This window comes from Amblyraja radiata, chromosome 34 (genome assembly GCF_010909765.2).
Source record: "Amblyraja radiata isolate CabotCenter1 chromosome 34, sAmbRad1.1.pri, whole genome shotgun sequence".
Lineage (NCBI taxonomy): Eukaryota > Metazoa > Chordata > Chondrichthyes > Rajiformes > Rajidae > Amblyraja > Amblyraja radiata.
Window position 1 is genome coordinate 361,556 of NC_045989.1, and position 25,643 is coordinate 387,198.

General features: G+C 45.3%; 1 protein-coding gene and 1 long non-coding RNA gene across 2 annotated transcripts; both read left to right on the top strand.

The window, feature by feature from the left end:
* Nucleotides 1-1,379: 1,379 nt before the first annotated feature.
* On the top strand, nucleotides 1,380-9,507 carry LOC116991576. Its single transcript, XR_004416827.1, has 3 exons — nucleotides 1,380-1,505; nucleotides 8,714-8,795; nucleotides 9,441-9,507. It is a non-coding gene; the product is annotated as an uncharacterized LOC116991576 (long non-coding RNA).
* A 71-nt stretch (nucleotides 9,508-9,578) lies between these two features.
* Nucleotides 9,579-23,730, top strand: LOC116991459 (sialic acid-binding Ig-like lectin 10). The gene is made up of 6 exons (XM_033050093.1): nucleotides 9,579-9,585; nucleotides 9,669-9,806; nucleotides 17,407-17,459; nucleotides 17,558-17,690; nucleotides 18,224-18,505; nucleotides 23,591-23,730. The coding sequence occupies exons 1-6, from the start codon at nucleotides 9,579-9,581 to the stop codon at nucleotides 23,728-23,730; spliced, it is 753 nt and encodes a 250-aa protein (XP_032905984.1).
* Nucleotides 23,731-25,643: the final 1,913 nt, after the last annotated feature.

Sequence of the window (25,643 nt, forward strand, 5' to 3'; positions counted from 1 at the left end):
ACCTTTGCGGTCCTTTTACTTAACTCTCTTCCTTCTGCAGTTGTACAGAGCCCTAGTGAGACCACACCTGGAGTATTGTGTGCTGTTTTGGTCCTCTAATTTGAGGAAGGACATTCTTGCCATTGAAGGAATGCAGCGTAGGTTTACAAAGTTAATTCTTGGGATGGAGGGACTGTCATATTCTGAGAGAATGGAGCGGCTGGGCTTGTACACACTGGAGTTTAGAAGGATGAGAGGGTATCTTATTGAATCTTATAAGATTATTAAGGGTTTGTACACACTAGATGCAGGAAACATGTTCTCGATGTTGGGGGAGACCAGAACAAGGGGCCACAGTTTAAGAATAAGGGGTAAGCCATTTAGAACGGAGACGAGGAAACACTTTTTCTCACAGAGAGTTGTGAGTCTGTGGAATACTCTGCCTCAGAGGGCGGTGGAGGCCAGTTCTCTGGATATTTTCAAGAAAGAGCTAGATAGGGCTCTTAAAGATGATGGAGTCAGGGGATATGGGGAGAAGGCAGGAAGGGTACTGATTGGGGATGATCAGCCATGATCACATTGAATGGAGGTGCTGGCTCGAAGGGCGAATGGCCTACTCCAGCACCTGTTGTCTATTGTCTATCACACAAAAATTGGGCAAGCCAATCAAGACTTTATTCAAGAGCATCAAATAAAGTGATCACTGGGTGAAATCTAGGAGATTGCTCAACGAACAAAGATTCATCTCCTCCTTATACACAGACTTCCCGTTTGATCTTCTGTTTATCAATTCAAGCACTTTTGAAGTTTTCTTTCTTCCAAATGGTCTAGTAACAAATATTCATTGTCCACCTCCAAAAGACACAGCAACGTAAACACAGCCCAATTCCACACCATCACGGATCAGCAAATGTCCTGTTACCCTTTTGACCTTATTTTATTGTTTTACGATTGCCATTTGTCCTTTGACAACAGAGAACAGAATCTGACTAAAGTAAACTGCTGTGAGTGTCGGCTACGCATGCTCAGTTTCAACCTTCTTTAAAGCACTGAATTATTAAAATGTATGAAGAGGACTTTAAACATTTTGAGCTCTACCTATCCCTATCCCTTTCTGTCTTCTTGAAGCTTTGTAATTTATCTTTGTCAACCCCTTTGATAGTCACAGCGTGTTTGTGTGTTCTGCTCAGACGGAAGTGATCTGTGAAACAAAAACTTCACAGCTTTTTGACAAATTGTCAGCTTCTGTTCTAAAGAAAGAAAAAGTAACCTCAAGCCCAAAGCCACCTCATCCATTTCCTGCACCACACCAAGACTCAGGAACCACAGACTCATGACTCATGCCCCTGGACACTCAGTCAGTCCCCTCAAGTATCTCAGCCTGACCGGCTGCAGCTGAAGGGAGAAGCTGATTGCCTGTGATGCTGATCAACCCCACACCTTCCTGGGTGAGGACTGGACATTGTGAACAACACTGTCCTTGGTCAGAAAGGAATGAGGGACATGACAACAGGTACAGCACAACGGTAAGAATACTGAATTCTCCAGTTGCAAGTAATACATCCTGCCCCCCCTCCTCTTTGCCCCAGCCCCCAAATAATCCTGCTGTGCACATATTTTACAACCATCTCCCATCCCTGCTCACTCTACTTCTTTCCCCTCCTTCCTTTGCTCATATCCCATCCCTCAGTCCAATATTTCCCCTTTATCCCCCTTCTATCCCCTCTCCCCTGTCCTTTCCACCCATATCCCTCGCTCCAGCTTCATATTTCACTCCTCATCTGGGCTGCTCCAAAAGATTAAGGAGCACAGGATCCATGTTGAAGGTAGACACAAAATGCTGGAGTAACTCAGCGAGACAGGCAGCATCTCTGGAGAGAAACAATGTGTGACGTTTCAGGTCTAGACCCGTCTTCAGACTAGTCAGCAGAACGAGTCTGAAGAAGGGTCTCGACCCAAAACATCGTCTAGTCTGAGTTACTCCAGCATTTTGTATCTATCTCCAGTATAAACCAGCACCTGCAGTTCCTTCCGACACATGTTTAGATTTAGAATTGACTTACTCATAGAAGACAGAGGTTTGTGGTGGAAGGGTATTATTCTAATTGGAGGTCTGTGACCAGTGTAGTTCCACAGGGATCTGTGCTGGGACATCTGTTGTTTCTGATATACATATACAGTGGCTTGCAAAAGTATTCATACCCCTTGAACTTTTCTACATTTTGTCACGTTACAACCACAAACGTAAATGTATTTTATTGGGATTTTATGTGATAGACCAACACAAAGTGGCGCATAATTGTGAAGTGGAAGGAAAATGATACATGGTTTTCAAATTTTTTTACAAATAAAAAACTGAAAAGTGTGGCGTGCAAAAGTATTCAGCCCCCTTTACTCTGATACCCCTAACTAAGATAGGTGGTGTTGTGGATAATGAAGTAGATTTTCAAAGTCTACAGAGAGATTTATGCCATTTGGAAGAGTGGACTGAAAGATGGCAGATGGAGTTTAATGCTGATAAGTGTGAGGTGCTACATCTTGGCAGGACAAATCAAAATAGGACGTACATGGTAAATGGTAGGGAATTGAAGAATGCAGGTGAACAGAGGGATCTGGGAATAACTGTGCACAGTTCCCTGAAAGTGGAATCTCATGTAGATAGGGTGGTAAAGAAAGCTTTTGGTGTGCTGGCCTTTATAAATCAGAGCATTGAGTATAGAAGTTGGGATGTAATGTTAAAATTGTACAAGGCATTGGTGAGGCCAATTCTGGAGTATGGGGTACAATTTTGGTCGCCTAATTATAGGAAGGATGTCAACAAAATAGAGAGAGTACAGAGGAGATTTACTAGAATGTTGCCTGGGTTTCAGCAACTAAGTTACAGAGAAAGGTTGAACAAGTTAGGGCTTTATTCTTTGGAGCGCAGAAGGTTAAGGGGGGACTTGATAGAGGTCTTTAAAATGATGAGAGGGATAGACAGAGTTGACGTGGATAAGCTTTTCCCACTGAAAGTAGGGAAGGTTCAAACAAGGGGACATGACTTGAGAATTAAGGGACAGAAGTTTAGGGGTAACATGAGGGGGAACTTCTTTACTCAGAGAGTGGTGGCTGTGTGGAATGAGCTTCCAGTGAAGGTGGTGGAGGCAGGTTCGTTTTTATCATTTAAAAATAAATTGGATAGTTATATGGACGGGAAAGGAATGGAGGGTTATGGTCTGAGCGCAGGTATATGGGACTAGGGGAGAATACGTGTTCGGCACGGACTAGAAGGGTCGAGATGGCCTGTTTCCGTGCTGTAATTGTTATATGGTTATATGGTTATATATTAGTGAACAAACAGCATCATGAAGCCCAAGGAACACACCAGACAGGTCAGGGATAAAGTTGTGGAGAAGTTTAAAGCAGGGTTAGGTTATAAAAAAATATCCCAAGATTGAACGGAGCACTGTTCAATCCATCATCCGAAAATGGAAAGAGTATGGCACAACTGCAAACCTACCAAAACATGGCCGTCCACCTAAACTGACAGGCCGGGCAAGGAGAGCATTGATCAGAGAAGCAGCCAAGAGGCCCATGGTAACTCTGGAGGCAGATCTCTGCAGAGATCCACAGCTCAGGTGGGAGAATCTGTCCACAGGACAACTGTTAGTCGTGCACTCCACAAATCGGGCGTTTATGGAAGAGTGGCAAGAAGAAAGCCATTGTTGAAAAAAAGCCATAAGAAGTCCCGTTTGCAGTTTGCCACATGGGGGACACAGCAAACATGTGGAGGATGGTGCTCTGGTCAGATGAGACCAACATTGAAGTTTTTGGCCTAAATGCAAAACGCTATGTGTGGCGGAAAACTGACACTGCACATCACCCTGAACACACCATCCCCACTGTGAAACATGGTGGTGGCAGCATCATGCTGTGGGGATGCTTTTCTTCAGCAGGGACAGGGAAGCTGGTCAGAGTTGATGGGAAGATGGATGGAGCCAAATACAGGGCAATCTTGGAAGAAAACCTGTTAGAGTCTGCAAAAGACTTGAGACTGGGGCGGAGGTTCACCTTCCAGCAGGACAATGACCCTAAACATACAGCCAGAGCTACAATGGAATGGTTTAGATCAAAGCATATTCATGTGTTAGAATGGCCCAGTCAAAGTCCAGACCTAAATCCAATTGAGAATCTCTGGCAAGACTTGAAAATTGCTGTTCACAGACGCTCTCCATCCAATCTGACTGAGCTTGAGCTATTTTGCAAAGAAGAATGGGCAAAAATTTCAGTCTCTAGATGTACAAAGCTGGTAGAGACATACCCCAAAAGACTTGCAGCTGTAATTGCAGCGAAAGGTGGTTCTACAAAGTATTGACTCGGGGGGGCTGAATACTTTTGCACGCCACACTTTTCAGTTTTTTATTTGTAAAAAAATTTGAAAACCATGTATCATTTTCCTTCCACTTCACAATTATGCAACACTTTCTGTTGGTCTATCACATAAAATCCCAATAAAATACATTTACGTTGGTGGTTGTAACGTGACAAAATGTGGAAAAGTTCAAGTGGTATGAAAACTTTTGCAAGCCACTGTATATATATATATTATATATAAGTCAAATGTGAATGTAGATGGGTTGGTCTGCAAATTTGCAGACACCACCAAGATTGCTGGAGTTGCAAACTTTGAGGAAGGCTGTCAAAGTATACAGATACAGATCAGCGACAGCCATGGGTGGAGAAATGGCAGATATAATTTAATACCAGCAAATGCAAGGTCAAATGCAAGGGGAAAATATACAATGAATGGAAAGACATTTAACTGTAACATAGAAACATAGACCATAGGTGCAGGAGGAGGCCATTTGGCCCTTCGAGCAAGCACCGCCATTCATTGTGATCATGGCTGATCGTCCCCTATCAATATCCCGTGCCTGCCTTTTCCCCATATCCCTTGACTGCACTAGCCCCTAGAGCTCTATCTAACTCTCTCTTAAATTGATGTACGGAGGAATCATGGGGTACATGTCCACAACCTGTAAGTAACAACACAAGATAGAGTAGTGAATAAGGCTTGCCTTCATTGTTCGGGGTGTGGACTATGAGTGTCAGAAGGTTATGATACAGCTTTATAGGACTTTGGTTAGGCTGCATTTGGAGGAATAATTGCCCGCAGTGTGAGAAGGATGTACAGGCTTTGGAAAGGGCGAGGACGAGGTTTACCAGAACCCATTGATTATTGGAGCCCCTCCGCTGGGTCTCCCCTTTGTTCTCGACGGTCCACGTCGCTCTAAGTTCCCTCCTCACTCTTGGTGACGCGGGTTCCATCGACACTGGTGGCTCAGGACCAAGTTCGGTGGAGAGTCAGGTCTACTGGTGGGTCCTCCATTCAGATTCAGATTCAAACTTTATTGTCGTTGTGCAGTGTACAAGTACAGAGACAACAAAATGCAGTTAGCATCTCACCCAGAAGTGCGAACACAGAATAATGGAACAGTAAAATATATATATAACCATATAACCATATAACCATATAACAATTATAGCACGGAAACAGGCCATCTCGGCCCTACAAGTCCGTGCCGAACAACTTTTTTCCCTTAGTCCCACATGCCTGCACTCATACCATAACCCTCCTTTCCCTTCTCATCCATATGCCTATTCAATTTATTTTTAAATGATACCAACGAACCTGCCTCCACCACTTCCACTGGAAGCTCATTCCACACCACTACCCTCTCTGAGTAAAGAAGTTCCCCCTCATGTTACCCCTAAACTTCTGTCCCTTAATTCTCAAGTCATGTCCTCTTGTTTGAATCTTCCCTATTCTCAAAGGGAAAAGCTTGTCCACATCAACTCTGTCTATCCCTCTCATCATTTTAAAGACCTCTATCAAGTCCCCCCTTAACCTTCTGCGCTCCAGAGAATAAAGACCTAACTTATTCAACCTATCTCTGTAACTTAGTTGTTGAAACCCAGGCAACATTCTAGTAAATCTCCTCTGTACTCTCACTATTTTGTTGACATCCTTCCTATAATTGGGCGACCAAAATTGTACACCATACTGCAGATTTGGTCTCACCAATGCCTTGTACAATTTTAACATTACATCCCAGCTTCTATACTCAATGCTCTGATTTATAAAGGCTAGCATACCAAAAGCTTTCTTTACCACCCTATCTATATGAGATTCCACCTTCAAGGAACTATGCACGGTTATTCCCACATCCCTCTGTTCAACTGTATTCTTCAATTCCCTACCATTTACCATGTACGTCCTATTTTTATTTGTCCTGCCAAGGTGTAGCAGGATATATACAGTAGCAGTAGTGCAAATTTCAGGGGTTGAGATCAGTCACTGGGGGAAGGAATGTCTGGGGGTGGGGGATGACTGCAATCACCAAGGTGCAGATTTAAGTAGGGTAACAACCGCAGGGAAGAAGTTGTTCCTGAACCTGCTGGTCTGGCAACGGAGAGACCTGTAGCGCCTCCCAGTTGGGAGGATGGTAAACAATCCATGTTTGGGATGAGAGCAGTCCTTGACGATGCTGCGCGCCCTTCGCAGACATCGCTTGCTCTGGACAGACTCAATGGAGGGAAGTGAGGAACCGGTGATGCGTTGGGCAGTTTTCACCACCCTCTGCAGTGCTTTCTGGTCGGAGACAGAGCAGTTGTCATACCGTACTGTGATACAGTTGGTAAGGATGCTCTCGATGGTGCAGTGGTAGAAGTTCACCAGAATCTGAGGAGACAGATGGACCTTCCTTAGTCTCCTCAGGAAGAAGAGACACTGGTGAGCCTTCTTGACCAGTGTTGAGGTATTGTGGGTCCAAGAGAGGTCATCAGAAATGTTGACCCCCAGAAACCTGAAGCTGGAAACATGTTCCACCTCCGTCCTCTTAATACGGATGGGGATGTGCGTGCCACCCCTAGACCTTCTGTAGTCCATAATGAGCTCCTTGGTCTTCTTGGTGTTAAGGGCCAGGTTGTTGTCAGCGCACCATGCTGCTAGGAGCTAGACCTCCTCCCTATAGGCCGACATCGTTGTTGTTGATGAGGCCAATCACAGTTGTATCATCTGCATACTTGATGATGGTGTTAGTACCATGTACAGGTGTGCAGTCGTAGGTGAAGAGGGAGGAGAGGAGAGGGCTCAGCACACAGCCCTGTGGAACGCCGGTGTTCAGGGTGAGGGTTGAAGAGGTGTGGTTGTCTGACCTAACAGACCGGGGTCTGTTGGTTAAAAAGTCCAGTATCAAGTTGCAGAGGGTGAGGTCGATGCCCAGGTCGATGAGTTTGGTGATCAGTTTGGAGGGGTTAATGGTGTTAAATGCTGAGCTAAAGTCGATGAACAGCATTCTCACGTAGGTGTCTCTGTTGTCGAGGTGGGACAGGGCGGAGTAAAGTGCCATGGATATGGCATCCTCCGTACTCCTGTTCTTATGGTAGGAGAACTGATAGGGGTGCAGTATGGGAGGTAGGCAGCCTTTGAGGTGTGCCAGGACCAGCCTCTCGAAGCACTTAGTGATGTTGGGAGTAAGTGCAACTGGGCGAAAGTCGTTGAGGCTTGCCGCAGTGTGGCACCGGCACGATGGAGGTGGCTTTAAGGCATGTGGGGACAGCTGCTTGGGTAAGTGACAGGTTGATTATGTCAGTCCAGACGTCTGTCACTGTGCAGCACAGGCCCTGAGGATGTGCCCGGGGATGCCGTCAGGGCCAGCAGCCTTACGTGCATTAATCCTGCTCAGTGCCGCATGGGGGTGAATGTGAGGGGCTGGTGATCAGCAGGGAGCACAGCCTTGATGGCCATCTCTTGATTGTCCCTGTTAAAGCGGCCATGAAAGTGGCTAAGCTCCTCAAGTAAGGAGGCGTCGCAGGATGTGGGGGTGGTGTTGGTGGGTTTATAGTCCGTGATGGCCTGGATGCCTTGCCACATGCGTCGGGGGTCGGAGTTGTTCTTGAAGTGCTCCTCGGCTTATTGGTCTGCGGCGGGTGATTCTCGGTCCTCTGACTGCGGTGAGCAGGAGCTCAGTCCACGGTTGGCATCTCCTCCAATGTTGTGGTGGTGAGCCGGGCCTCCTTGCCGAGATCCTCCCACTGCGCTGCTTGCCGGGACTCACCAGAACCGTCATCTGTCTACTCCCTCCACAAATGCTGCCTGACCCACTGAGTTCTTCCAGCACTTTGTTTTTTTAACCCAAGTTTCCTGCTCGTGCTGTGTCCTGTATCTCTGTGATAATTTCTAAACTCGTTATTCATGCCTGGTTTTCAGGGTCTGAGCAGTAGGGGACAACTCCGTCAATGGGTGGGTCTGGGGATGGCTGTCAAAGCCATTCTGTAAGTGCAGCGGTCACTGAACATAAGTTCATTAGTCACAAGAGCAAATGGGCCATTCGGCCCATCGAGCCTAGTGCACCATTCAATCATAGCTGATCTATCTTTCCCTTTCAACCCCATTCTCCTGCCTTCTCCCCATAACCCCAGACACACGTACTAATCAAGAATCTGTCAATCTCCAGGATAGAATGTACAGAAGACTAGGAGAGGCCCTGGCCTGACCCAGGACACTGCGCTGGGAGCCGGCTTCCAGAGGGAGACTGTACCTGGGACAACTCTGGAGGGACAGTGGGGTCCAAGGGCAGACAGCAGCAGTTTTGGGTCAGGGGAAGATCAGCCCCACTGTCCAGCAGCAGTTGGAATCTCTTGAGAGCTGCCGGGCCGGTGGAGAGATATCATTAACTATTCTCTTTTCCAGACCTGGAGAGTGGGAAACTGACGGGATATGTGGGATCGGACAATGATGGGGAAATCGTACTTCTTCCTGTCACTTCTCCAAGGTACCGTCAGCAACAGCTTGTATGTGTTTATGGCCGACTGTCTGTACATTCTCATGATGGGGAATAACCTCCATCACTGATACAACCCTCACTCTCTCTGTACCCCTGAGCTTCGCCCATTTACTCCCTTCCTACCCACGTGCCTGTCCAAATGTCTTTTAAATGTTGTTATTGTACCGGTCTCAACCACTTCCTCTCACAGCTCGTCATATATACCCTCCACCTTTGTGTGAAAAACCTGTCCCTCGGGTCCCCTTTAAATCTTTCCCATCTCACCTTAAACCTGTGGCCTTTAGTTTGAGACTCCCTACAATGGGAGGGGATCAAAAACCTGCCTCTGGTATGAACACCCTGCTTTCAGCTGGTGCTTGCTGTATCTGTCACTGCACTCCACCCACCACTGTTCTCACAGGCTGCCAGAGAGACCTTGAGGTCGTCCCCTGGGTCAGTGCATGCGAGTTGCAGCAGCTGACCCTCAGTAAGAGAGTCCGTTCACGTACAGTTCACGTTTTCAGAGGCAGAAAAGCACGAGAAGGTATTCACACACTTTGTCATCCCACAATGCCCAGGATGTGATTCCTACACAATGGAGTCTGGAAGATCCACAAGTCCTCCAGTGCCTAATGTTGTTCCTTCTCTCCTCAGCTGCAGTATCAACGGAGTGGACAATCAACGTTCAATTATATGTGACAGCACAGAGGGGTCTGTGTGCCCGGATTCCGTGCAACTACAGTTACCCGTCACGTCTGAACAAAATACCACCCGTTGGAATCTGGTATCACGATGGGAAGTGGAAAACCTCTATCGCTTTCCACTCCGGGGATCGCAGTGAAGAATTACCAAGGTTTCAACATCGGACCCGACTGTCTGGAGCCCTGAGAGACGGCAACTGTTCTCTGGTTATATACAACATCAGACAGGAAGATGAAGGTCCTTATCATTTTAGGATTGATTTCAACAACAACAACGATCGTTTCAGCTTCTTCCCTGTAACACGGCTCCGTGTTTCTGGTAAGTGCTCTGTATAATCAGTCAACAACTGATATTCAGGCAGTAGAAAATAACACAAACTGTGCTTCTGCCCAATGAACACAAACCATAGCTCAGTATCACAGTGTTTGGTGGTTAAACCCTGGCATTGCCCTCCAGTCCAATCTCACCACAATGCTGATACTTCTTCCATTATCATCAGTAAAACATGAGCACTATATGCAGCTGTGTTACCAGCTGTGATACATGGGCTAATCACACATTGCTCCAGTAAAGTGGGACTCAAGTTTGTAATCTACTTTGCAATAGCTCAGGATGTTACAATATACTTTAAAAACAATCAAGAGTCATCTCTGGTGAAAGAGGAAATTTCAGGCTGTGATGTTGGAATTTTCATCAGCAAGTGTGAGATGTTGAACTTTGCTAAGTCGAATGTAAGGGGAATTTAATGGAATGAACCATAACAGCATTGAAAATGCAAAAGGATCTTGCAGTCCAAGCCCATAACAAGTAGATAGTGCGGTAAAGAAGGCTTTTGGTACGCTTGCCTTCATTCGTAGGAGCATTGAGTATAAGAGTCAGGAAGACATGATGAAACTTTGGGGGGGGGGGGGGTGTATTTGGAGTATTGTGCACAGTTCTGGTCGCCCCAAAGAAGGAGCTTTGGAAAAGCTGCAGAGGAGGTTTATGATGCTTGCATTAGGAGGAAATAACTACAAAGTCAGGTTGGACAGATTTGAATTGTTTTCTCTGGTACATTGGATATTGACAGGATACCTGATAGAAGTATATGAAATTATAATAGACATCGATAGGATAGACAATTAGAATATTTTTGCTAGGAAGAAAATATCAAATACTAGACGGCATATTTTGAAGGTAAGAGGTGCAAGGTTTAACGGAGACTAGACCAAGGGGAACCCTGCGGTGTCAACACACACTAAAAACCCCCCCCCCCCCCCCCCCAAACACACACACACTAAACATCCCCATTGGTATTATATTAATATAATTCATTGGCTCCTTTTACACCATCCCCGCCCTATCCAGGTTACTTTTGAGATCAATAGGTAAATCTCTATCGGAATATGTAAAATGTCACCGTTAGCGCGTCGTATTTTCGAGCAGATGTGCATCACAGACAAACAAGACACACACACACACACACACAAATAAATACATCCACTGCCAAGATCAGAGTTTTATAATTATAGAGATGTGCAGGGCAAGTTTTTCTACACAGAGGGTGGTAAGCAACTGAAACACGCTATCAAGGGTGGTGGTGGAGGAAGATACGATTGTGGCAGTTAAAAGACTTTTGGATAGGCACATGGTTATGCAGGGAACGGAGGGATATGGATTATGTGCAGGCAGATCGAGTTAGTCTCGCCAGCATGTTGACAGAGACATTGTGCACCAAGGGGCCTGGTGCTGTGCTGCATTGTTCTATGTTCCATGTATTCCCCACTTGCCAACTCCAGCAGCACCATATGTAGTGAGGGGCATGGATGAAGTGAGTGTTCACAGTCTTTGCCCCAGGGTAGACAATGCTAAATCTAGAAGGCTTCAGCTTAAGGTGAGAGGGGAGAGATTTAAAAAGGACAATAGGGGGAACTTTTTCACCCAGTAGACAGTAGTCCACATCTGGAATAAGATGCCAGAGGAACAAAAGGAAGTGGATACAATTACACCTTTAAAAGACATTTGGACATAAAGATGGATAGGACGCATCTGGAGGTATAGGGGCCAAACATAGGCAAATTACATTAGCGTGGAATACCACTATTACCAGCATGGACACGGTGGGCTGAAGGGCCTGTTTCCATACTGTGTAGCTTCACGAATACACAATCTGCTCAATTTGCACCTTATCCACCACCCCAAACCCTCCCTCCCTCTCTGTCCAAATACATTGAAAAAGCAGCCGTGTAGCAAAGTTCCAGCAACCTCTACAGCAATTCTCTTTGGTTGCTGCTACTGATACGTATAATTTTTTTATTTTTGCTGTACATGTATAATGGGCATATTCACTGAGGAATGACTCAAAACAGTGATCCACTTCTCTGCTTGAAGCCAGCACAGAAATGTACTTCTCTTTAAAGAGTTGGTATCTCCCAAATTAGCTCTGTGTAGGGTTCCTGTTCCACACAAGGCTGGATAAATGATTTGGCAACAATTATTTCCAACTTAGGGTCAACAAGACCAAGGAACTAATTGTTGAATTCAGAAAGGGAAGTCGGGAAACCACGTGTCGGTTTTTGTTGGTGGGATGATGGTGGAGAGAGTTAGCAGCTTCAAATTCCACGATGACCTGTCGTGTGTGTGCAGCATATAGATCCAATTGTGAAGAAGGCAAACCAGTGCCTCTACTTCCTGAGTTTAGGGAGAGTTGGTACACTACGTCATGTGTATTGTCATGTGTCCATGATAGGACAATGAAATTTTTGCATTGCTTCAGCTCAACAGAATATAGTAGGCATAAATACAGAACAGATCAGTGTGTCCATATATCCTTGAATAAACACATGCACTCCCATAAATAAACATATAAAGTGCAATGGGCTATTAATGTTTAGAGTTTTGTTTGAGTTGAGTTTAATAGCCTGATGGCTGTGGGGAAGTAGCTATTCCTGGACCTGGATGTTGCAGATTTCAGGCTCCTGTAACTTCTACCTGTAGACAGCGGGGGGATAGAAACATAAAAAAATAGAAAATAGGTGCAGGAGTAGGCCATTCGGCCCTTCGAGCCTGCACCGCCATTCAATATGATCATGGCTGATCATCCAACTCAGTATCCCGTACCTGCCTTCTCTCCATATCCCCTGATCACTTTAGCCACAAGGGCCACATCTAACTCCCTCTGAAATATAGCCATTGAACTGGCCTCAACTACCTTCTGTGGCAGAGAGTTCCAGAGATTCACCACTCTGTGTGAAAAATGTTTTTCTCATCTCGGTCCTAAAGGATTTCACCTTTATCCTTAAACTGTGACCCTTTGTCCTGGACTTCCCAACATCGGGAAGAATCTTCCTGCATCTAGCCTGTCCAACCCCATAAGAATTTTGTAAGTTTCTATAAGATCCCCCCTCAATCTTCTAAATTCTAGCGAGTACGAGTCTATCCAGTCTTTCTTCATATGAAAGTCCTGACATCCCAGGAATCAGTCTGGTGAACCTTCTCAGTACTCCCTCTATGGCAAGAATGCCTTTCCTCCGATTTGGAGACCAAAACTGTACACAATACTACAGGTGTTGTCTCACCAATACCCTGTACAACTGCAGTAGAACCTCCCTGCTCCGATACTCAAATCCTTTTGCTATGAATGCTAACATACCATTCGGTTTCTTCACTGCCTGCTGCACCTGCATGCCTACTTTCAATGACTGGTGTACCATGACACCCAGGTCTCGTTGCATCTCCTCTTTTCCTAATCGGCCAACATTTAGATAATAGTCTACTTTCCTGTTTTTGCCACCAAAGTGGATTACCTCACATTTATCCACATTATACTGCATCTGCCATGCATTTGCCCACTCACCCAGCCTATCCAAGTCACCTTGTAGCCTCCTAGCATCCTCCTCACAGCTAACACTGCCCCCCAGCTTCGTGTCATCCGCAAACTTGGAGATGTAGCATTCAATTCCCTCGTCCAAATCATTAATATATATTGTAAATAGCTGGGGTCCCAGCACTGAGCTTTGTGGTACCCCACTAGTCACTCCCTGCCATTCTGAAACGGACCCGTTTACTCCTACTCTTTGCTTCCTGTTTGCTAGGCAGTTCTCTATCCACATCAATACTGAACCCCCAATACCGTGTGCTTTAAGTTTGTATACTAATCTCTTATGTGGGACCTTGTCGAAAGCCTTCCGAAAGTCCAGATATAACATATCCACTGGTTCTCCCTTATCCACTCTACTAGTTACATCCTCAAAAAATTCTATAAGATGATTTACCTTTTGTAAATCCATGCTGACTTTGTCCAATGATTTCACCACTTTCCAAATGTGTTGCTATCCCATCTTTAATAACTGACTCTTGCAGTTTGCCCACTACCGATGTTAGACTAACTGGTCTGTAATTCCCTGTTTTCTCTCTCCCTCCCTTTTTAAAAAGTGGCGTTACATTAGCTACCCTCCAATCCTCAGGAACTACTCCAAAATCTAAAGAGTTTTGAAAAATGATCACTAATGCATGCACTATTTCTGGGACTACTTCCTTAAGTACTCTGGGATGCAGCCTATCCAGCCCTGGGGATTTATCGACCTTTAATTCATTCAATTTACCTAACACCACTTCCCGGCTAACCTGGATTTCACTTAGTTCCTCCATCTTATTTGACCCGCGGTCCCCTGCTATTTCCGGCAGATTATTTATGTCTTCCTTTGTGAAGACGGAAGTAGTTATTCAATTGGTCTGCCATGTCCTTGTTCCCCATGATCAATTCACCTGTTTCTGACTGCAAGGAACCTACATTTGTTTTAACTAATCTCTTTCTCTTCACATATCTATAAAAACTTTTGCAGTCTGTTTTTATGTTCCCTGCCAGTTTTCTTTCCCAATTTTCCCTTTCCTAATTAAGCCCTTTGTCCTCCTCTGCTGGACTCTGAATTTCTCCCAGTCCTCTGGTAGGCTGCTTTTTCTGGCTAATTTGTACACTTCATCTTTTGTTTTGATACTATCCCTGATTTCCCTTGTTATCCACGGATGCACTTCCTTCCCTGATTTATTCTTTTGCCAAACTGGGATGAACAATTGTTGTAGTCCATCCATGCAGCCTTTAAATGCCTTCCATTGCATATCCACCGTCAACCCTTTAAGAATCAATTGCCAGTCAATCTTGGCCAATTCACGTCTCATACCCTCAAAGTTACCTTTCTTTAAGTTCAGAACCCTTGTTTCTGAATTAACAATGTCACTCTCCATCCTAATGAAGAACTCAACCATATTATGGTCACTCTTGCCCAAGGGGCCATGCACAACAAAACTGCTAACTAACCCTTCATCATTACTCAATACGCAGTCTAGAATAGCCTGCTCTCTCGTTGGTTCCTCTACATGTTGGTTTAGAAAACTATCCCGCATACATTCCAAGAAATCCTCTTCCTCAGCACCCCTGCCAATTTGATTCACCCAATCTATATGTAGATTGAAGTCACCCATTATAACTGTTTTACCTTTGTTGCATGCATTTCTAATTTCGTGTTTGATGCCAGCCCCAACCACTACTCCTGTTAGATGGCCTGTACACTACACCCACTAGTGTTTTCTGCCCCTTAGTGTTTTGCAGCTCTACCCATATCGATTCCACATCCTCCAAGCTAATGTCCTTCCTTTCCATTACGTTAATCTCCTCTCTAACGAGCAACGCTACCCCACCTCCTTTTCCTTTCTGTCTATCCCTCCTGAATATTGAATATCCCTGGATCTTGAGCTCCCAGCCTTGGTCACCCTAGAGCCATGTCTCCGTGATCCCAACTATAGCATAATCATTAATAGCTATCTGCACATTCAACTCATCCACCTTATTACGAATGCCCCTTGCATTGAGACACAAAACCTTCAGGCTTGTTTTAACAACGCTCTTTCCCCTTATACAATTATGTTGAAAAGTTGCCCTTTTTGATTTTTGCCCTGGATTTGTCTGCCTGTCACTTTTACTTTTCACCTTGCTACCTATTGCTTCTACCCTCATTTTACACCCCTCTGCCTCTCTGCTCACACATTTAAGCACCCCACCACCTCTTATTCTCTGTTTATTAATTTTTTTCTTCTTTTACCCTACATGTTGGGTCTGAGTGCTTCCCTTTTCTGCCTCCTGCCTCACACACCGTTTACTAGCTTTTGCTATTTGAGTCCCTCCCCCCAACCATTCTAGTTTAAAGTCTCCACAATAGCCTTTGCAAATCTCCCCGCCAGGATATTGGTCCCCCTTGGGTTCAAGTGCAACCCATTCTTTTTGTACAGGTCCCACCTTCCACAAAAGATGTCCCAATGATCCAGAAACTTGAATCCCTGCCCTCTGCACCAGTCCTTCAGCCACGCATTTATCCTCCACCTCGCTCCATTGCTACTCTCACTGTTGCGTGGCACAGGCAGTAATCCCCAGATTGTTACCTTTGCGGTCCTTCTCCTTAACTCTCCTCCTAACTCCCTAAATTCTCCTTTCAGGACCTCTTCTCTTTTTCTACCTATCTCATTGGTACCTATATGTACCACGACCTCGGACTCCTCTCCCTCCCATTTCAGGATATCTTGGACACGTTCATACACATCCCACACCCTGGCACCAGGGAGGCAAACTACCATCCGGGTCTCCAGACTGCGTCCACAGAATCGCCTATCTGACCCCCTAACTATAGTGTCCCCTATTACTACTGCCCTCCTCTTCTTTTCCTTACCCTTCTGAGCAACAGGGCCGGTCTCTGTACCGGAGGCCCGGCCGCTGTTGCTACCCCTAGGTAGGTTGTCCCCCCCAACAGTACTCAAACAGGAGTACTTATTGTGAAGGTGTACAGCCACCAGGGTACTCTCTAGTCCCTGCCTCTGCCCCTTGCCCCTCCTAACCATGACCCCCTTGCCTGCCTCTTGTGGTCTTGGAGTGACCACCTCTCTGTAACTCCTCTCAATGACTTCCTCACTCTCCCTGACCAGACGGAGGTCATCGAGCTGCTGCTCCAGGTTCCTAATACGGTCCCTTAGGAGCCCCATCTCGATGAGTGTGTGGCCAGGATGCTGTGGATCCTTGATGATGCTGCCAGCCTTTTGAGACTGTGACTACTGCAACAAACCTCCTCAGATGCACTGAAGAAAGTATCCTGATTGGTTGCATAATTGCATCATGGAGTATTTCAACTCCAATGTCCTGCCTCCAGATGGCAGCATCCATCATCAAGGATCCCCATCATGTGGGCCATGCTCTCTTCTCACTGCTACCGACAGGTCGGAGCTACAGAATCCTGTAGTCCCACATCACAGGTCAGCAACAGTTATGTTACTACTATGGACACGTTCTTGAACCGACCTACACAACTCTAATACTACTTCAGCAGTGGAACACTGCAGACCTCCTTGTACTGGCATGGACTTGGTTTCTTCTTTTCCAATTATGTTTTTGCATTAATTGTCTGTTTTTATTGCAGTTTTTCTTTTATAATCTTTTGTGTAATTTATGCAAAAAGTATTTTGTGTGTTTCTCCATGTGCCTGTGATCCTGCTGATTTTCACTACTCCTATACCTCGCCCTACATCTGCATATGACAATAGACTTGAACTCCTTCCACCTCTTCCCATGTCCCTCATCACCACTTCAGATGCCCCTCTCACCTCAGTATCTATCTGGTTCCTCACAAATCCATCTCTGTTATTCACCACAAACCCTTCTAATGGGAATGAGGTGGCGTTTCCTCGACTGGATAGAGGAATTTCTCATGAATTCCCCACTGGATCTATCAAGTCTGTCACAACTGGAGAACCAGAGACCTCTCCACCATTGCAGTGCTCCCTCAAGCCGAGAGGGCCAGTGCAAGGGCAAGTTGACAACATCTAAACTGCCAGCTGTGCTGTTCCCTCAAAGGGCAATGTCTGGCGACATTTAACTGAAAATTTCTCTGTTTATTAGATTTCACAGATAAACCCTCAATATTCCCTGTTGAAACGGTGGAAGGAAAGACTGTGAACATAACCTGCACCTTCAACACCACATGTGATGGAACAGCTCCCACCTTAATCTGGGTCACCCCCATTGATGAACCACTGTCAGTCTCACACAGTGGGGTGACAAACTGACATATACTTCTGTTGTGTCCCTGACCCCAGCGCTCAAACATCACAGGCAAAACCTCACCTGCAGATTCAGATACCGAACTGTTTCATCGGAGCAGACCCTCACACTGACTGTTCAATGTAAGTATGAAGATTATTTATTGTACACAAACAACAATAGTCCACATTGTACACAGCATGATTCCACAGCAGCACTGTAAAACTGGCAGAAATGTCTGTCTTTTCCCAAGTAACTCTGGCAAGGACACTTGGGATACTCCTCTCCTGCTTCAGGAGACACTCCCACTGCACTGCCCCTCCTGCTGGGCGACGCTCCCTCAATACTGCCCCTCCCCAGGGTTGATGCTCCCTCAGTATTGCCCCTTACAAAGTGTGGAGCTCCCACTGTACTGGCCCTCCCAATGTGGTGCTCTCTCAGTATCGCCCCTCCCACAGTGCGTCACTCCCTCAACACTGCCCCATTAACATTACGGAGATCCATCAGCACTGCCCCATAAAATGCTGCATTTTGCCCTTTATACCATATAGCAATTTCCTCGGTAGCCTGAACTGTGACAGAAACAAACTTGCACGAATATCTGACGTTTTCCACCAGTGATCTCTAAAGATGCCCCACAACTGGTGCCCAGGCACTGATCTGTATTTGCTTTTAGATTCCCCACAGAATCTCTCAATCACTTCTTCCGACAAGGTGAACAAATCCTGGGTCAGTATAAAGGAAGGGAACTCTACAGCGATCCTCTGCTCCGTCCAGAGTTTCCCAGCGTCAAACCTGACATGGAGACATCTTGGTGTCACAATGAACAGAACAAGTTCCAACAACGAGCTGTGGTTGGAGTTCCCTCAGGTGACACCGCGCCTCACTGGGGTCTATCAGTGTGTGGCGGAGAATAAACATGGGACAACGGAGAGGTCCGTGACCCTCGCCATAGAACGTGAGTGAACACACTGACGTGTCTCCCCAAAGACAAACATAGGAGGTGTTGTAAATTACCTAAGCTGTAATTACCTCAGCTTTTATCAATACATAAGGGAGAAATGTGTAACTAGAGAGAGAGAGGGAGCCCTCAGAAATCAAAGCGGTCATCTCTGTGTGGAGCCACAGGAGATGTGCAAGGTCCTTAATGAGTATTTCTCCTCTGTATGAACTCAGGAGCAAGACAGGAGCGCGGAGGAACTTACGGAAATCAATGGAAGTGTCTTGAGAGCAGTTCCTGTTAAGGTTGAAGAGGTGCTGAAGGTACTGTCGTGTCTGAAGATAGACAAATCACTAGGGCCTGATCAGATATTTCTGAGGACATTGTGGGAAACTAGCGATGTATTTGCCAGAGCCCAGGCTGAAATTTACGACTCATCTTTAAATACAGGAGAGGCAACGGAAGACTGGAGGGTGGCAAATGTTGTGCCTCTATTCAACAAGAGCTGCAGGAAAATGCTGGGAACTATAGGCCAGTGAGCTTAACATCTGTTGTTGGAAAGTTACTCAAGAGTATTCAGAGTGAAGATGGTTTTGAAAAATTGCAGCAGGATCTGGATCGATTGGGCTGAGAAATGGTTGATGGAATTTAATACAGAAAAATATGAGGTGTTGCATTTTTGGAAGCCTAATTTGGGCAGGACCTACTCAGTGTTGCTCTGGGGAGTGTTGCAAAGCAGAGGGATATTGGAATGCAGGTGCATGGTTCCTTGAAGGTCGAGTCGCAGGTAGATAAGGTGGTCAAAATATTGTCAGAGTATTATAGAAGCTGAGAGGTCATGTTGCAGTTTAATAAGACATTGGTTTGACTGTATAACCATATAACAATTACAGCATGGAAACAGGCCATCTCGGCCCTACAAGTCCGTGCCGAACACTTATTTTCCCCTAGTCCCATCTACCTGCATTCAGACCATAACCCTCCATTCCTTTCCCATCCATATACCTATCAAATTTATTTTTAAATGATAGAATCGAACCTGCCTGCACCACTTCCACTGGAAGCTCATTCCACACAGCTACCACTCTCTGAGTAAAGAAGTTCCCCTTCATGTTACCCCTAAACTTCTGTCCCTTAATTCTGAAGTCATGTCCTCTTGCTTGAATCTTCCCTACTCTCAATGGGAAAAGCTTATCCCCTCTCATCATTTTAAAGACCTCTATCAAGTACCCCCTTAACCTTCTGCGCTACAAAGAATAAAGACCAAACTTATTCAACGTTTCTCTGTAACTTAGTTGCTGAAACCCAGGCAACATTCTCGTAAATCTCCTCTGTACTCTCTCTATTTTGTTGACATCCTTCCTAAAATTGGGCGACCAAAATTGTACACCATACTCCAGAATTGGTCTAACCAATGCCTTGTACAATTTTAACATTACATCCCAACTTCTATACTCAATGCTCTGATTTATAAAGGCTAGCATACCATGACAATAAAGGAATCAAATTCAAATTCAAATTCAAAAAAGCTTTCTTTACCACATGAGATTCCTCCTTCAGGGAACTATGCACAGTTATTCCTAGATCCCTCTGTTCAACTGCATTCCTCAATTCGCTACCATTTACCATGTACGTCCTATTTTGATTTGTCCTGCCAAGATGTAGCACCTCACACTTATCAGCATTAAACTTCATCTGCCATCTTTCAGCCCATTCTTCCAAATGGCCTAAATCTCTCAGTAGACTTTGGAAATCTACTTAATTATCCACAACACCACCTATCTTAGTATCATCTGCATACTTACTAATCCAATTTACCACACCTTCATCCAGATCATTGATGTACATGACAAACAACAGTGGACCCAACACAGATCCCTGAGGCACCCCACTAGTCACCTGCCTCCAACCTGACTAACAGCCATCCACCATTACTCTCTGGCATCTCCCATTCAGCCACTGTTGAATCCATCTTGCTACTCCTGCATTAATACCCAACAATTGAACCTACTTAGCCAACCTTCCATGAGGAACCTTGTCAAAGGCCTTACTAAAGTCAATATAGACAACATCCACTGCTTTACCCTCATCAATTTCCCTAGTAACCTCTTCAAAAAATTCAAGAAGATTAGTCAAACATGACCTTCCAGGCACAAATGCATGTTGACTGTTCCTAATCAGACCTTGTTTATCCATATGCTTATATATATTATCTCTAAGTATCTTTTTCATTAATTTGCCCTCCACTGAAGTCAAACTAACAGGTCTATAATTGCTAGGTTTACTCTTAGAACCCTTTTTAAACAATGGAACAACATGCGCAGTACGCCAATCCTCGGGCACTATTCCCGTTTCTAATGACATTTGAAATATTTCTGTCATTGCCCCTGCTATTTCTACACTAACTTCCCTCAATGTCCTAGGGAATATCCTGTCAGGACCTGGAGACTTATCCACTTTTATATTTTTCAAAAGTGTCTGTACTTCTTTTTCTTTGAATCTCATAGTATCCATTTGCTACTCTACTTGTTTCCTTTACCTCACATAATTCAATATCCTTCTCCTTGGTGAATACCGAAGAAAAGAAATTGTTCAATATCTCCCCCATCTCTTTTGGCTCTGCAGATTGCTGTCCACTCTGTCTCTCTAATGGACCAATTTTATCCCTCGTTATCCTTTTGCTATTAATATAGCTGTAGAAACCCTTTGGATTTACTTTCACCTTACATGCCAAAGCAACCTCATATCTTCTTTTAGCTTTTGTAATTTCTTTCTTAAGATTCTTTTTACATTCTTCATACTCCTCAAGCACCTCATTCATTCCATGCTGCCTATAATTATTGTAGATCTCTCTCTTTTTCCGAACCAAGTGTCCAATTTCCCTTGAAAACCATGGCTCTTTCCAATTTTTACTATTTCCTTTCAACCGAACAGGGACATAAAGATTCTGTACTCTTAAAATTTCCCCTTTAAATGTCCTCCATTTCTCTTCTACATCCTTCCCATAAAACAAAATGTCCCAATTCACTCATTTTAAATCCTTTCGCATCTCATCAAAGTTAGCCTTTCTCCAATCAAAAATCTCAACCCTAGGTCCAGTTCTGACCCTCTCCATAATTATATTGAAACTAATGGTATTGTGATCACTGGACCCGAAGTGTTCCCCAAACATACCTCCGCCACCTGACCTGTCTCATTTCCTAACAGGAGGTCCAGCACTGCCCCTTCTCTAGTAGGTACCTCTATGTATTGCTGCAAAAAACTATCCTGCACACATTTTACAAACTCCAAACCATCCAGCCCATTTACAGAATGTGTTTCCCAGTCTATGTGTGGAAAATTGAAATCTCCCACAATCACTACCTTGTGCTTACTACTAATATCTGCTATCTCCTTACATATTTGCTCTTCCAATTCTCGCTCCCCATTTGGCGGTCTATAATATACCACTAAAGGTTGCTACACCTTTCCCACTTCTCAGTTCCACCCAAATAGCCTCCCTAGATGAGCCCTCTAATCTATCCTGCCAAAGCACTGCTGTAATACCTTCCCTGACAAGCAATGCAACACCTCCACCTCTTGCCCCTCCAATTCCATCACACCTGAAGCAACGAAATCCTAGAATATTTAGTTTTCAATCACAGCCCTCCTGCAACCATGTTTCACTGATCGCCACAACATCATACTTCCTGGTGTCAATCCAGGCTCTAAGCTCATCCACCTTTCTTACAATGCTCCTAGCATTAAAATATGCACATTTAAGAAACCCACCGCCTCTTATTCTCTGTTTATTTTATTTTTCTTCTTTCTCCACTAGATTTTGGGTCCGAGTGCTTCCCTTCTCTGCCTCCTGCCTCACACTCTGTCTACTAGCTTTCTCTATTTGAGTCCCTCCCCCCAACCATTCTAGTTTAAAGTCTCCCCAGTAGCCTTTGCAAATCTCACCGCAAGGATATTGGTCCCCCTCGGGTTCAAGTGCAACCCGTCCTTTCTGTACAGGTCACACCTTCCCCAAAAGAAGTCCCAATGATCCAGAAACTTGAATCCCTGCCCACTGCACCAGTCCTTCAGCCACGCATTTATCCTCCACCTCGCTTCATTCCTACTCTCACTGTCGCGTGGCACAAGCAGTAATCCTGAGATTGTTACTTTTTTGGTCCTTTTGCCTTAACTCTCCTCCCAACTCCCTAAATTCTCCCTTCAGGTCCTCTTCTCTTTTTTTATCTATGTCATTGGTACCTATATGTACCACGACCTCAGTCTCCTCTCCCTCTGATTTCAGGATATCTTGGGCGCGTTGAGACACATCCGAGACCCTGGCACCAGGGAGGCAGACTACCATCCGGGTCTTTAGAGTATTGGTATTTAGAGTATTGTGTTCGGTTCAAGGCAACATGTTATAGAAAAGATGTTTGAAGCTGGAAATGGTACAGAGAACATTTAACGTTGCCAGGACTAGAGGGTGTGAGCTTTAGGGAGAGGTTGAGTAGGCCGGGACTCTATTCCCTGGAGAGCAGGAGGATGAGGGGTGATCTTATGGAGGTGTATAAAATCATGAGAGAAATAGATCGGGTAGATGCACAGAGTCTCTTACCCAGAGAAGGTGAATCAAGGACAAGTGGTCATATGTTTAAGGTGAAGATTAAAATTTAAGGGTGGTGTGTTTGTGGAACAAGCTGCCAGAAAAGGTGGTGCAGCTGGGACTATCCCTACTTTTAAGAAACAGTTAGACAGGTACATGGATAGGACAAACTTGGAGAGATATGGACCAAATGCAGGCAGGTGGAACTAATGTAGCTGGGACATGTTGGGTCGAAGGACCTGTTTCCACACTGTATCACTCAATTAGACTGTGGCTCTATGTTTCATTGCTGCCACTGATATCAGTGGTTATAGAATGCACAGAACAAATTTTACTTCGGAGTCACGTGAGTGACTACGTGAAGAAGGCCTCAGCACGCATGCGCGTCATTACGTCTGACGCATTGCGCAGCGACTGACTGGCAGGCGCGTCGCTCCTTTCAGCGGTAAGTTTAAACCTGCAGGTAAGTTTTGAACTTATTACCAGGTTCTGTTTTTTCTTGCAGGAATCTCTTCTTACAGAGTTTTTCCTGCTGGATATTTTCGGGGCGAAGTCCAGACGGGCCGCGGGGAAACCGGTTATGGACCGTGGGGAGATCCCGGTCCAGAATGCGGAAGCGCGGGTATCCGGCGGCCGTCGGGTGCGTTACCCCAGTTGCTGACAATGCGGTCAGCGGCTCCCAGACCGCTGTGGTTCCAATGAAAGGGGGTAAATTCAAGAATAATTCGGTCAGGCACATGGACTCGGGCGAGTCAGGCCAGGAGGGTTCCCCTCCTTCAATGGGTAGTGTCTTCGGATGTCTAACCCACATGGAGCACCTGATGGAGAGGTTGCTCCACAATGATACGCTCCAAAGGAGGGAGTTATATCACCCGGGTCTCCTCGGGAGCCCGCGGCAGCGGCACCTGTTTCAGGGCTGCACAATGTATCCCTCTCTGAGGAGGGGAGTATTCGGGGTCAGTTTTTCTCTGACTCAGTGTTCAAACGTATAGCCGGAGAGCATGCCACGAGGCACGAAGGGCATGAATCAGAAGTGCCCGCAATGGAAAAAATGGAGCATGGATAGTGCCCTCGGGCGTTTATCCCACAAATGTGATGCTCCATCCTGATATAGGTCCGTAGGAGGGGCATATCAGCGCAGGTATCCTCGGGGGCCTGCGGCAGCACCTGTTTCAGGGCTGCCTACGAATCTTCCTCTCTGTGGAGGGAAGTGCGAGTGGTCAGTGTGTAACTGACTTCAAATTCGAAAGTATGTCCGTGGAACATACTGGAGCACATGCGTATGGCTTCAAGGGAATCCTCGCAAACGAAGGTGTTGCTGCCGGAAGAGTTGGTTTCCAGCTGTTGGCAGAAAACCCGGAAGGGGCCAGAGTTCCGCTCACGCTACAAGTGCTGGCAGTGAACAGTGCTATCAGGGGTGACATTGGAGATGGGCATGAAATCCTGGAATTGAAACCAGCCGCCGAATCTTCTCTTCAGGTAAGACTTATCCAACACGTAATACCTGCATGAGGAAGCAAAAGTTGTCGGACTAATAAAGGTGCCGACGACGAGCAAAGCTTCATCGTTTCGGCGACGACAAACCCCACGTCTTCATCGGCAGTAAGCGGTTCACTGAAGCTGGTGGCAGCTTGAAAGCTGGGCAGAGGACTTTCAGGCCAAGGCCCAAGCCGGTCTCAGAAAAAATATGGAATCTACTCACCCTACCAGTCCTACTTTCCAATCAAGGACAGAAATAGAACCCACATCAGGGGCCTTTGGGCTTACCATAAGACCACCGGTAACCATGGAGGTAGGTGGGTCTGGTATGTCTGAAACATGGGGTATGTGGACCAGTTTTTGTACAAATGACAATGATAACATGAGATTCAGATCCGTTTATAAACTAAAATGATAACATGTGATTAGTTTATACTGCACAGTATACAAGTGTTCCAAGCATGGCTTGGAATTGGGGCCAGAGTTGTCTTTGGAGGCAGGCTCAGAATTATGGTCAGAGTTGTCTTTCGAGGCAGGCACAGTATTATGGCCAGGATTGCCTTTCGAGACAGGCTCGGGAATCTGGCCAGAGTTGTCGTTCGAGGCAGGCACGGAATTATGGCCTGTGGCCTGTTTATTGTGAAAGATGAAGGATGTCAGTTCATCCTTGATTTAACTCGCATGTGCAATATAGACTTTTCGGAACAGGGAACTTCGTTACTGTCTAACAACTGATTTCCATAGGATCTTTATGGCATGCATTGATCTCAAAGATACATACTATTTAGGTCCCATTCACAGGGATCACTGGAGACATTTGAAATTTATCTGGATGGGGCAATGATAACAGTTAAAGCTTTGCAAAATGGGCTAACTTCAGCTCCCAGGTTATTTACCAAATTACTAAACTGGTGCTTGGACTGCTCAGAGCTCAAAAACACTTGTTATGGCTTATCTGGATGATATTCTAAATGCTGTATTTTGCTAAAATCAACTGTTTCAGCCGCAAACTTTATTTGAGAAATTGAGGTTCCTCATCCATCCAGTTAAATTTAAGTTGATACCAACTAGAGTTATTGATTATTGGGATTTACC

What these genes read in the sequence shown, in the direction of transcription:
- LOC116991459 (XM_033050093.1), top strand. An exon ending in AAACGGTGGAAGGAAAGACT is followed by an intron (nt 17,460 to 17,557) that starts GTGAACATAACC and finishes AGTCTCACACAG; the next exon opens with TGGGGTGACAAACTGACATA. An exon ending in CGTGACCCTCGCCATAGAAC is followed by an intron (nt 18,506 to 23,590) that starts GTGAGTGAACAC and finishes CTCTTCTTACAG; the next exon opens with AGTTTTTCCTGCTGGATATT.